The sequence below is a fragment of the Adiantum capillus-veneris genome, chromosome 15 (genome assembly GCF_014529385.1).
Source record: "Adiantum capillus-veneris isolate H3 chromosome 15, ASM1452938v2, whole genome shotgun sequence".
Classification (NCBI taxonomy): Eukaryota; Viridiplantae; Streptophyta; class Polypodiopsida; order Polypodiales; family Pteridaceae; genus Adiantum; species Adiantum capillus-veneris.
In genome coordinates this window covers 128924861-128938886 of record NC_140945.1, presented here as the reverse complement: position 1 = coordinate 128938886, position 14026 = coordinate 128924861, and the positions used below count along the sequence as shown (strand labels likewise).

Below are 14026 nucleotides of genomic sequence, written 5' to 3'. Positions count from 1 at the left end.
CATTCGCAAAAAGCTCTCTCTCTCTCTCTCTCTCTCTCTCTCTCTCACACACACACACACACACACACACACACACACACACACACACTCTCTCAAAATATCGATTATGCACATGGATGCACAATGTGGTAGATAGGCTATCTTTGTTTCATCAAGGTCTAGGGTCGGGGGGTTGCAGATATGGGTCCTCCATCTCCTGGACTTTCTCCAATGAAAACCTCCCATGCATCTGTTGAATGCTTGCCAACTCAGATTGCAGAATATAAGGCTATACACACACCCTGCAGGCTAGTTATAACGTGCCAAATTAGTAGCATGGAAATCACCTCTTGCCGACAATTCTTCACACTAATCTTTGGGGAGCTTACAAGTTAGTAGCCAAAAAAAAAGTCTGCGTAGTGATTAAACGTGTGCAAGTTCAGTCAACACTCTTGGCCTCCCCTCCCCTAGACCTTGATGCTCAGGAAAGGACCTTCACTGTCCTTTCCCTCGTGATTAGTGCTCCCACTATGGCTCTTGGCCTCCGTCGATCACCGTGTGGTCGCACTAATTACGTGGAAAGGATAGTGGAGGTCCTTTCCATACACCTTAATGAGTAGCATATCTTGAGTTTGAGCCTCGTTGTGCACATAGATCTCTTGGGATTGTTTCCTACAACGTCGAAAACCTTCTCTCTCTCTCTCTCTCTCTCTCTCTCTCTCTCTCACTCTCTCAATGGAGCATAAAACGAGTAACAAATAAAGATGGGTTTGAAATATTGTCTTTAGCACTAGAGTAGATTACATGCCTTACAAATATCAGTTTATTAAAAGTGAACTTCTACGAGCTCCATTTATCGTTCATAGGGAAGAAGGGAGATTTCCATAAGCACAACCCCACAACTTTTGTTTACTAGGTAGTTATATGGATTCCGGCCAGCTAACTCCATTGATATTCGCCACCACTAGTATGCTCCGTGTTTGCGATGCTGAGAGTAGGCATATCCACTAGAGGCGAGCGCTGCTAGTGCAGCTGCCTCTGCCTCATGCTTATGCTTTGTACCATGGTTTGGATCGGTCTTTGTCTTGTGCCCTTCATACTGCAAAATTGCACTTCATTAGCTGCTACTTTCTATGCATTTCTTTATCCAATAGAGAAAAATCTCTCACAAAATGCTCTTGCAAATAGAGACTATTGCCATGGTAACAGGCTTAGTTTACTATTGACAATTATGGTTGAGGTTTGAATAACCCACTTTGAGCACTAGTTCCTCTAAAACACACATGTATGCACATGCACACACGTGTTGTAGAGAGCTCACAACATTCTAGGTGCATACACTAGGTTATGCATGTACCAAAGAAGGAGATTAGAGAGCTTTACTTACCAGGGCAAAGGCACTAGTAGCCGCAGCGCCAAGCTCGCCAAAGCGCTCATTGCGATGGTAGTTGTCCTTGTGGCCATGGTAGCCATGGTTTTCTTCTTCAATTCGTTGCCCATAGTAGCCACTATTTACATGCTCATAGCCACAAGGTGGCGGCGGTGGTGGTGCCGCATACATGTGGTGCTCATAGCCACAAGGCGGCGGCGGTGGTGCCGCATACATGTGGTGCTCACCATAGCACTCTTCCTCATACTTAGGCTGGTGCAGGTGGTGAGGAGCTGCATATATGCGTTCCTGACCGTAGCACTCTTCCACGTACTCAGGCTGGTGATGATGGTGGTGGTGATGGTGGCCAGACATCTTGTTTTTTCTACTCTCGATGTCTCAAGTTCGGGTGTATATGTAAATGGAGGTACGCTATGTTCATATTTATAGCTTAGTTCATAGCAATATTCCTTCTAGCTTTCTATTGCGAGTGGAGGTCCTTTTCGCATGATCAAATCTATTCGAATATCAAGTCCTTTATTTCCCTCGTCAATGACTCCTCTCTCACACCCACCTCTCAAAACGTATAAATTGATTCTAATCGTTGAGTATGTGCACCAATTTTACCTAAGTCCTTTAATTTATTTTTTAGCGCACACACACACGCTTAAGCCTTTAAAACACACGCAACACACACATTCACTAATATCTTCCACATACACAATGATTGGAATCAACATTTAGTTGTTGGAGAGAGAGAGAGAGAGAGAGAGTGGGCTCAGTCTAAATATTGGACTCTAAGTCCAGCTGGCAGCCCCACAAGCCCACTCTCAGTACAACCATGCAAGATGGAGACCAGCATTGGGACATGGAAAAGCACAACTTGCAACAGGTAAACCGTAAAACCATTTTCGTCTCACGTGACGCCAACACTGCTTGCATTAGCACCTCAGCCCCTTTGCAACTTTTTCTTTGTCGGTGCCGTCTTTGCCTTCGCATATGCTCTACGTAAAGGTTGACCACCAGCAAGTGTTATTAACACCATTTATTACAATTTTTTAACTTGGAGTCCTCTCTCTCTCTCTCTCTCTCTCTCTCTCTCTCTCACACACACACACACACACACACACACACACACACACACAAAATTGAGCAGCATACTGAGATGTTACAAAGACCACACAAAAATACACAATGAATCAAAAAATCAAAAAATAAAACATACATCAACATTTTGGGTGGTTGATGGGACCTCTGCTACATAAAGACATCTCTCTCTCTCTCTCTCTCTCTCACACACACACACACACACACACACACACACACACACACACACACATTCACAATGTCAAACCTCTTAATAGGCAAATTGGGTCTCTCTCTCTCTCTCTCTCTCTCTCTCTCTATATATATATATATATATATATATATATATATATATATATATATATATATATACATCCACCTATGACTTGATTTCATTTGTGTGAATTGGAAGTTCTAATTGCATCCCTTCCAACCTCTCAATCCAAGATGAATCTACAAATTCCAAACCAAGGTATCTTCACTTCTTCATCATTAAATTGGTTGCATATATACAACGGGAGATCCCAGTATTGAATAATTCGTGAAGCTCGAATTTCATGGTCTAGAGTGAATGATTTTGTAGTCGGCAAGGCAAAGTCAGAGGATTATCCAACGTCTTTCAAGATTAGCACACACCATAGGTGTACATTGGAACAACTTAAACGCATCACTATCCACACATGGATTGAACAAAAAGTGTAAGTGTATCTCCAACTTCAATCAACCTCTAATCACATTGATATGATGGGTTATTGCAATACAATTAGGAATTATGTGTTCTTCATGCCAGGTTTTGGTGTGCATTTGGTCCAAAGTCATCTTCTACATCATCTCAAACAAAACAATGTGCCATAGAGGGAGATGGTGCACTATACAAAGATGGTAACGAAGCATCCTCATAGGGCCCTTCAAGTAGCAAAAAGAAGATGTGCCCACCACTTAATATAGGCATGCTTTTGCGAGGTTGTCAATGTCACCTCCGAGTTTACCGATTTGAAAACGAGCCAGGTGTGGGTATCATTTCGTACATCCATCCCTATCACATGAATAGTGATGATGAGGTATGATATGGTTCTTGGCATGATGGTGATTCCTCAAAGTTCTCTCCTTGGATATCTAGGGTAAAGGGGCTAACTTTAGGCCACCCAAGCGGTAAGCAGGTTGCAAACAACACAATGGACAAAATCGCGCGTGGAGGGGTGCAAAATGAAGTCCGTGCTAAACCCGACCAGCAACTAAAATCTTTAGCGCGAGCAGTGACACATGGCTCACAAACGATGCCATGAAATTTTTTGTGTGTATCAAAAAATGGCATGAGTAGGGATCTAGTGCAGGGGCTAAAGCGAGGCATCATACCAACAAGGATCGAACCCTTGGTCCGACGGACCAGAACCGTGTTTAGTTGCGTTGTCCAACACACCTCTCAAGTGCTATTGTCCCAAAATTGGTTCAAATACATGCTAAAATGGGGGGTACACCAGTCCTCCTTTTGAGGGCCGGCTTTTTATTGGCCCCCTTACCCTATGCACAAGAAAGCTTGGGTTGCAAACATGTTGTTTTGTGGACTCTCTCAACAAGTTATGGAGAAGCACATTTAAACATTGCACACTCAAACGACCAAGGATCCTACGTACTCCATGGTTAGGGATGATATTTTGAGGATAATTTAGATGTCTTGAATATCGGCCAAAAGCTCTCCATTGATGAATATGAATGGCATGACATTGATGCTTAGAGTGTGAGGAGATGGTGCATGGAGAACAAGGGGAATATTTTTGTATACCAACATCAGGATGAAAAGAACTCCTTGGACATTGTGTTGGGATTATAAACTATGGCAAAGAGAGATGTGTTTCAAACACGGCAATTTGAATCTCCTTGCAATGGATGCAACCTTAAGCACCAATAGATACAAGGTAGGATACCTTGTCTTTTGCATTGTGTGGTATTCCTCTCTTGCATCGTGCGGTCTTTTTCATGGTGGAAAATTCTCAAGCATGCTTAAATGTTCAATGTAGTTCAATCTTTACACTATCCTTGTGTTTGTTGATATCCATTGTATTGGTGTGCCCATTGCATGGGTCCTAACATCATCATCCATCTTCGAAAGCACTCGAACTTGGTTGAGCTACTTAAGGAATTCCATGCTTGACCACCACAAGCCTTGGGATCTAAAGTATTTATGGTTCATGATGCAAAGCAAGAGATAGACACTTTAAGGTATAGACCTTCCACAATTGTATGGCCAAAATGAATAACTACATTGATGCATGCATTTACAAAAGTCACTGGGTTTTGTCAACCAGAGTTGTATTACATCAACCTATTCTACTTTGTTTGTGGCTTGACAAGTGATGTTTGTTAAAACATCTTATTAGAAAGGTCAAGGATTGGCCAAAAAGAGCAGACATGTTTCGCACTTTGGGGGCAATTATGAATATGCAGGGTACATGCACATCAAGAGAGGAGGTCACCAAGGAGGAGGCAAAGTTTATGCTTGAGTCCTTCTACAACAAGTACAGCCAAGAGAATGAATTCATCATGTATCTTAAGACCTATTGGGAGTCCAAGATAGTTGAGCCCATTCCATCACACATATCTCATATATCCCTATATTCTCCTCCCATTGTCTCTAGTCCTTGCCCCCCCCCCCCCGCCAGCCCCATGAAACAAAAATGTGGGTGCGAGAAACACACAATTTTCCTCATGCTAGGCAAGATACAAATGGTGCCATTGAGGCATATCATGGCTATAAGAGGCTCACAACCCTAACAGAGATTTAGTAAGAGAAACATACAGTGCAGGGGAGAAGATGACAATAGACTGCACATTAAGTGACAAAACTACAAAGCATATAAACAATTTACACCATAATGTTTGAGTGAAAGAAGGTACTGTTTTACAATATATCCATCATCATCATCACATTACAGAGCCGAGAAAGAAGCACATCTACATGAATAACTACTAGCTGCCCCTTTTTTTGGTGAAAATATACTACATGCCATAGGATAACCCAAGTATTTATAGCTATTAGGCATAGGCACTTGTGTAAACATGCCCCTACGGTACAACACTATGACGTTAACTACAACCAAAAAGTAAGTACAAAGTAAATATTGACATTGATAGGTCAGTCACTAACACCTGGCACACCCGGTGAGCAATGTTTAACAAACATTGTGAGAACCCATCCCTTGCTCAGAAACACCTACAACTAAATTCTTCCTCTACATCCTCTCCAATTTTTGCTACCATATTTAGTCCTTCTACATGCAATGCCTTGAAACCAGGTGGTATTACTGTTTTTGCATCCATCTGAAGCTTTTTTTTCAGCTCCAATAACAATTATTGTAAAGAAAATGTTGAGGTTGGTATCTTCATTTTCACAACAGTACGTTGTTGAAAAGATTGACTAAAGAAGTAGAAAGAACGAATTGGGGAATAGGAATGACGGTTGAGGAAAAATTTTGTGGGTAAGTATGTGAAGTTCTACCTATGGATATTTATTACAAGGTACCAATAGTGGGGGCATTTATTGGAAAGGTATTTTTTCCAGGTGTTCTCTTTGATGGGAGGTCAGGAGGTAATATTCTCCTAGAGTCAACCTGCAAACGTTTGAATCTCTTGATCCAACACCTTTTTTTGGTGAAAATGGCATACCTTTGGGGATTTTGAGGAATTTGTAAATCTCAGTTGGGGAACTTTAGTTTATAGAAAACTTTGTAGTTCTCATACTGGAAGAGTCCGCTTTCTCTTATCCAATGATGTTGGGAAGGCCTTGGTTAAGAGCAGCAAGAGTAAATCAACTATGGGGAACAAATTCCATAGTGATCAAAAGAGGAAAGAAGAAAGTTAGAATGAAAACTCATCACTTGCTGCTGACCTATTCTTTTGAGATAGTCTTGCTTCCCTTTGATGCTCTTCTCCACTGGTCAGCCAAGGATCCTATAACAAAATTCCATTCTTCTGGTAGTATACCTGCTCTTTGGGAGTATTGCAATTCCTTGAGTGCTCATGTTATTACTACTTTCTGCTCCTTCCAATTTAGACTACCCTAATCTTCTTCTTCTTGCAAAATTGTCTTTCCTAGCTTTGCTTTTTCCCTTTCTACAACCATGACTTTAGTGCATCCATCACTCTCTGGAATATCCTTAAGTTGGATACATGTCACACAGTCATAATTGTAATGCTTAGCTACTCCCTGATCAAATTGACATGCACTCCTGTACTTTTTGATCAGTTTCCTATTTCTTCTTATGAAACTCTATTGTTTTCTTAGTCCATGCCTCTTTAATCCATTCTTCCAACATCACCAAGTTACCTTGACATGGAGGTATTTGTTGTTGTGGGGGAGGTTGTTGGTTTTGTAGAGGAGGTCAGTTGTTATTGTTATCATTATTATTATTATTGTACCTAATAATGGGGATCCTCCTATCATTGTTTTGTCTACACCATAGTTCACAATGGGGTCCTTGTCTGTGTCCCATAGCTCCACAATAATTGCATTGCAATTGTTGCATATTGTTCTAACCTTTGTTCTAATACCCCCAATTATTTGGGTCCTGGAACCTTCTTTGAGGTGCAGGTCCTTGATACCTTTTGTTAGGACCCCGAGGAGCTATCACATTTTCAATTGTCTCCCTCATCTTTTGAGCAATATGCTCAAGTCTTCTTCCCTTGAAATCTAGATTATAATAACAATTTTCATACTCATGCCTAAACTTTTGACATACCTGAAAATATGGTTTCCCTTACATTCCAAAGTGGCTCATGCCAATTGTCTTTAGTTTATCTTGAATACTTTTGTTGACTCCATCTATAGTTACCAACTCCTTTCCTTGCTTCTTTTGCTTACCATTATTCTTCTTCTTTTCCTTATTCTTCTTCTTTTTCGATCAATCATCATCATCAGTATCAGTTTCCTCTTCAGTATACTGATTTGAATCTTCATCTTTTGGCTCTGAATCATCTAATTTTGAGTTTAAAACTCACTCTACTTTTTCTTATTTTCCTTTAGTTCTGCCTTACCTCCATATCTTCTTTCAGCTCTCACAATTTTTTCAACCAAATCAGTAAAATCATGTGCATTTGATAATGGAGGTCTTCTTGCTACTGCACTTCTGAATTCCTTTTTGATTCCCTTACAAAAGTAATCTTCCAACTGCTCCATGAAAGGTTGTTGTGCTGCCTCCCATTAGGGAAAACTTGGACTCTCAAAGGGGCCCTCTAAGGAGGTTTGACTTTGCCTCTCTTGTCCAAAGTGGGCAACCCGGTGAAGTACCTAAACACTTTGTCAAAACCCTATCAACCAACATATCATTGGAAAGATCTTACAAATTAGGTTTTAAGTCCCCAAACTTCGACAAATTTAGAGTTGATTTGTAGAATTTATGGCCTCCCCATTGAAGCTGAAATGTGGGGAGAGATTCCATTTTTAAGACGGAGTTTTCACATCAAAAAATGGAATCTTTTAAAATATAAGGAATCTGATGGCATTTTATATATTAATGGATAGATTTTGATGAGTACATTCTAAATCCAAAAGATCCAACAAATTTTGAATTCATCTCTAAAAAATTTACCATGCGCCCCTTTTGGACAAGAGGGAGAAAGTCAAAGTCCTTATAGGGTCCATTTGAGAGTCCAAAAGTTCCCTAATGAATCTATTGTTCAAATTTTTGAATTGTTGTGCAGAATCTTCAACCAACAAGTCTTTTTGCTTCAATTTTCTCGATTTCTTCAAAATGCCTTTAGGTGTTTATTCCTCTCGGAACCTTAATAAAAATCTCTGCTTCAAATAATTATAATCAGCAAAGGCTATCATGCCATAACGCAAGAATTAATTGATGAATTTATCCTGTAGTGTTGTTGCAAAATGCTCTTTCTTCATTGCATCTGGATGTAATGCCTCGCATCCCTTGCAGACCATCTTATTTGAAACTGATCAACATGGCTGTGAGCATCTTAGGACTTTTTCCTATTGAATTGGGATTTGGTGCAGCCATCGGAGATATCAAAAGTGATTTGAGTGCTCTTACCAAGAGTGGATTGAAAGGTAAAGTAGGTGCCCCTGTTGGTACAAATTGCAACTGTCTTCTTGTCCTTAAGATTGTTGGAGTTAGCAATACATTAACCAATTGTCCCAAAAGTGGGTCTGTTGTGGAAGAAGCTATTTGTTGGCCTTGTTGGTTTACAAGTGGGGTCTCTTGCAGCCTATGTTTAGGTCCTTGCAGTTCAATTCCAAAATAGTTTCTACTCATGCAGCTACCTCCCTTATAGGTTCTTCTTGGTCATTACTACCAGACTCTTCTTCCTACCTTCCCCTTGCACAAAATTCTCTCCTTGATCTAAACCTTGTGCCATCTGAGTGTTGTGGCACATTGAACCCTTGCCTTGACTCACTCATGCATTTCTTCTTCTCTTCTATCTTAAGTATTGTACCAACACTTTCCTTTCATACAGGCTATAATAGTTAGGCAAATTTCAAGCACCAAACAATAAAAAGGACGTAGCTAATAGTAAAAAGGAAATAACTACCTTGTCAACCATTACAATTTTGATTTCTCCTGGAAGCATTGAAAAGAATTCCTACAAAAACTTTGTTGTGTACTCCTCAGACTTTGACTATGGGGTTATTCAATTCAAGAATTCCCTTGGGCGGTCTATGTCAATTGACATGTCAATACAGGATGTATTCTTGAATTCCATATGGTTCACATTGAATTCAAAACAACCGCATGATCACCAAAGTGTTAGGGCTCACAATCCTAACAAAGATTTAGTAAGAGAAACATACAACACAAGGGAGAAGATGGCAACAGACTACACATTAAGTCACAAAATCGCAAAGCATATAAACAATAGACACCATAATTGAGAGAAAGAAGGTATTGCTTCATTGTATATCCATCATCATCATCATTTTACAGAGGCAAGAAAGGAGTACAAATGTAGGAATAACTACTAAATGCCCTTTTATTACGTGAAAAACTACTACTCACCATTCTTGCAATAATGCTTAAGTTTGTGACTTTTTCTCATGGAAGCTATGTATGTGTGATGGAGAGAGGGGGGGGGGGGGGGGGGGGAGGAGGGAGGGAGAAAAAGACTTGAGTACTGCTTAATTTCTAACTTTTTCTCATGACCTATGTATGTGTGTGTGTGTGTGTGTGTGTGTGTGTGAGAGAGAGAGAGAGAGAGAGAGAGAGAGAGAGATTACACCAAAACACCATGAGTTAACTAAGGAAAAAATTGTATTTTGCCCATGGCAATGGAGAGAATCCCACATAGCTTTAATACAAAGCAACATTAAATTGCACATGCGTTCAATCCTGTGTATTGTCGGAGCAACAACATTGTTCTTTGGCACTTTTCTATGGTGCGTCTTACCCTTGCTAGGGCCAACCACATTATGGTAAAAAATGATAAGACCTTGTTCCTTGGCATCAATGGACTTGTCCACCACTTCAACTACAAGCTCAGTATGCTCAGACTGGAGTTTGAGTCTTCTTCCAAATTCCATGGGTGCCTCCATGTAACTTGGACTCCATCTTGCAACCCATGTGACAAGTATATATTTCTAACACTTGGATGTCCATCTAGTCTCAAACTTGAGTTTGAGACTCCTAGAAAATCCCATGGTTGCCTCTATGTAACTTTGGCTTCATTGTCGTGAAACTCTTGTTAGCTAAGTATTTCTAGCACTTAGATGTACATCTAGGCTCAAATCTGACTTTGAGCCTCATACCATTCTTCACGGGCTGATTCAATGTAACTTGGGCTCCATGTAGATGGCGGAGACAGTCTCAATAGGTGGGACTGCCTCCTAGAAGCCGAACAGCGTTTACCACAGTAACTTCAAGGGGCTTTAAATAGGACCCATTACATTGTAATCGGGTTGATTGTACTTTTGGGATGCTTATCTTTTGACTTCTTACTCCTAGTTGTGTGGTTTTAGTCCTGAAGCTGTTCTTGAGCTACACTATCTTCACTTGTAATCCTACTCTATAATCCTTAATACAATAGTCGAGTGTACTTCAGTCAGATATACCTTGTATTCATTCTTCATGAACTTTAAATCTGAATCTAAATTCGAACAATATTTCCAGTCGTTCAGTCTATCTCTTGCTTCAGCAGATGTATTTCAGCTCATGTAACTATTTCAGTTCAGTTTCTATCTTCTCTTCCAGTTCTACTGACTGGACTAACAATTCATCAGTAGTTGTAAATTCTAACACTAGAATCAGCTATCTAAAGAGATCAGCTCCAATTCCATTTTGGCGATCACAATGGCTAGAGTTGTTGCTCGTTGACCATAAAACTCTTCTCCCAGTTTGAGTTTTTAGCTGCAGTGATGGTACCATTAGGAAAAATATGGACTCTCCTAGGGCCCTTTTGATTAGGGAAGGGTTAGTGGAGGACCAATGAGAGGCCTCTTCGGATATCACCTATAGCCTAAGGAGAGATAGGGGGGTAGCCTATATGTCCCCCTCTTCAATGCTTGATTCCTAGAGAGAAAGGGGAGGTGGACTGGGGGGGGTAAAAAGGGGGAAAGAGGTGTCATAAAGCCTAGAGAGGGACCCTTGACAAAAAGGGACCCCAAAAGAAAAATTGCGCAGGTCAAAAAATCCTAAAATTTTGAAATTTTTGAAAAGTCTAAAAAATGACCGTTTCCCCTCCAAAATTGCTCAAAACATAACCAAACATCAAAAAGTCACTTTTTCTCTCCAAATTCCCTCTCTCCCACAATCTTCTCTCCCCTACCCCCTCCCCTCCCCTCCCATCCCCTCACTTCCTCTATGTAGTCAACCCCACCATAGCCAAAATCTCACTCTCCATCTTCTCTAGCTCTCCCTCCCCTCCCCCCTCCATTCTCTCTGTGCTGTGCAGCCCACCATAGCCCAAAGCTCATCACTATCCTCCTCTTCAGTTGTCCCCCCTCCCTCTCCTCACTCTCTCTACAGTCAACCCCACCATAGCCAAATGCTCACTCTCCATCCTCTCTAGCTCTCCCTCCCCTCACCCCTCCATTCTCCACAATGCAGCCCACCATAGCCCAAAGCTCATCACTATCCCACCACAGCCAAAAGCTCACCCTCCATCCTCTCTATCTCTCCCTTTCTCCCCTTCATTCTCTCTCTACTGTGTAGACCTCACTATCCTTCTCTCCAACCCTCACCCCCCTCCCCCTTCCCAATCTCTCTCTACTGTGTGGCCACCCGACCTCTTCTCAAGCATGTCCACCCATACCACGCATAGACGGCCCAAGTTGGAGATACAAAAGGTCATACTGCACAACACAAAGAGCTCGAAGGTGGAATGGATCCCACAGGTATTTAGCAAGGCTCATGGGTCTACATGCAACCGTTCAGTGTTGGTCCTCATGGAGTACAATGTCGAGGCATACTGGAACGCCATTGGAAGTGAAGACTGATGGCTTTCAAAACAAAATCTGGAATGGTGTCCATCACTCAACATGTGTATAGTGTACCTGAGATCCACTTGCAGAGAGCTTCAAACCAATTTGCACCTCATTGTAAGTCTAATGCTAAGTCATCTTATGGATATGTCCTCTTTAATTTTCATGTGTTCATATTTTTTGACAACGGTATTTGTGAACATATTTTTTTATTCAGCTTACTTGCAAAGCAACCGCTTGAATGCCTCTTGGGTACCTTTATGGTTGTGCATGCTATAGATAAGAACTAATCTATATAACTCAAAAATGTATACTAATTTAAAATATAGTAGCTAGCACCATATTTGTTGTATTACAGGATGTTATTGTAGTGGATGCTTGGGATCAACTTGGTTTGGTGTCAAGTGGAAAGTGCGACTTCTCCAATCAAAAGCTCATTTTAAACAGTCTTTGTTTGGTGTGTATACATGTGGATATGGAGGTCCATGGAGTTATCAATGATGAGACAAGCCTTGCTAAGAGCATAGCAATTGCCTCAGTCTATATTCCATTCAATGTATTTGATCCAGTATATAACATCCCAAGCTATTATTGTAGACAAGCTACAAACTTTGTAATGAAACTACTTGAATAGAAAGCACTCTTGTTTCATTACATTTTTGTCCACTCTAGTTAATCTTCAACTATATGATGTTGTTCTTGTGATCAATTTTTGTTTCATCTAATCTTGTATGTGTATTGTGCTTCCTGCCAAATTTTTGGTGCTCATAAGTGAATTGATCAAGTAAATTGATTTTTTGGTAGCAAGTACACCTTTGCAATGTGCCTGCATGTAGATCTAGTAAGCCATCTAACCTTAAAGGTCAGGTTTGATTCATTTTCTGTTGTATGAGCACTTAGAGTTTATCTCAAAATGGTGGCAAGCTTTAAATTCTTAGAAGAATCCCATACTCAAGACTAATCTAAGCAAGATAGAGAAATCATATTTCCTTGTGTTGCAGGCATAGACATGAACCTCCTTTGGCATTGAACAAACATTTAGTTCATGAGCACTCAGAGTTTATCTCAATATATTTGCAGGCTTCAAATTTTTGAAAGAATACACTCAAACCTAATCCAGGAAAGATAGAGAAATCATATTCCCTCATGTTTGCAAGCACACACATGAATCCCCTCTTGGCATTGTGCAAACACTTTGTTCTACCTTTGCCATCAATAATGCAATGGCATGCTATTATGTTGTATTTGATATGAGTTTGTGTAAGTTCAACCATAAGTTTGTGTTCTTTGAAATCCCCAAGGAAAACAAATTAGTATGAAATGAGTTTGATATGTTGTATTTGATATGAGTTTGTGTAAGTTCAACCATAAGTTTGTGTTCTTTGAAATCCCCAAGGAAAACAGAGTATGAAATCAAAATAAAGAAAAGAGAACGAACAAACAAGATAGAGATAGGGTATATGTATATATATATATATATATTGTACATAGATAGATGGAGGATAAACAGATAAACAGACATATAGATATAGATAAATACATTAATAGATAAATAGATAGATAGATAGATGGATAGATAATTCGATAGATAGATACATAAATACATAGATAGATACACATGCAAATAAAAAACACAAAGATAGATACATAGATAGATAACTAGGGGAGAGAGAGAGAGAGAGAGAGAGAGAGAGAGAGAGAGAGAGAGAGAGAGAAAGAGACCCTTTTGGAACTCAAGGGCATTGCCCCTTTATTGAGGATACACTTTTATGATGGAAAAATGACATGATACATGGATCAAACCCAAGACAAGTTATTCCTTGTATTGATTGCTAATTGAGTATGCATCATGCATACTTTGAGCCATCTGTAGCAGAGAATGCATCATGCACATGGTGAGCCATCTATAGCCATTTTTAGTAGAGGATGAGTTTTTTTTCTAGATATATCATATGAGCTATAGTTTTGTAAAATGCTTCTTTGGATTGATGTTCATGGTTATCTTGTAGGCCCAAGGCCACCATGCCCAAAACTAAGCAAGCAGAAAGAGTAGGAGGCAAGGCAGGGGGTGCATAGTCCTTGGGAGGCCTAAAGAAAGCCTGCCACAAGGGAGCACATTTGGGCCTTACATAGGTCCAAGGCAAGGGATGCATAGTCCTTGGGAGGCCCAA

At 40.3% G+C, this 14026-nt stretch overlaps 1 protein-coding gene across 1 annotated transcript; it reads right to left on the bottom strand.

Moving 5' to 3' along the window:
- Positions 1–744: 744 nt before the first annotated feature.
- LOC147441477 (uncharacterized) lies at positions 745–1761 on the bottom strand. Its single transcript, XM_086483108.1, has 2 exons — positions 1367–1761; positions 745–1078 (listed from the first exon to the last, which is right to left on the bottom strand). The coding sequence occupies exons 1-2, from the start codon at positions 1721–1723 to the stop codon at positions 944–946; spliced, it is 492 nt and encodes a 163-aa protein (XP_086339234.1). The 5' UTR covers positions 1724–1761; the 3' UTR covers positions 745–943.
- Positions 1762–14026: the final 12265 nt, after the last annotated feature.

Bases quoted from the DNA above. Each gene is read 5' to 3' on its own strand.
- LOC147441477 (XM_086483108.1), bottom strand. From the start codon at position 1,723: ATGTCTGGCCACCATCACCACCACCATCATCACCAGCCTGAGTACGTG. The intron at 1,079-1,366 runs GTAAGTAAAGCT...GCAATTTTGCAG, and splicing joins CTACTAGTGCCTTTGCCCTG to TATGAAGGGCACAAGACAAA.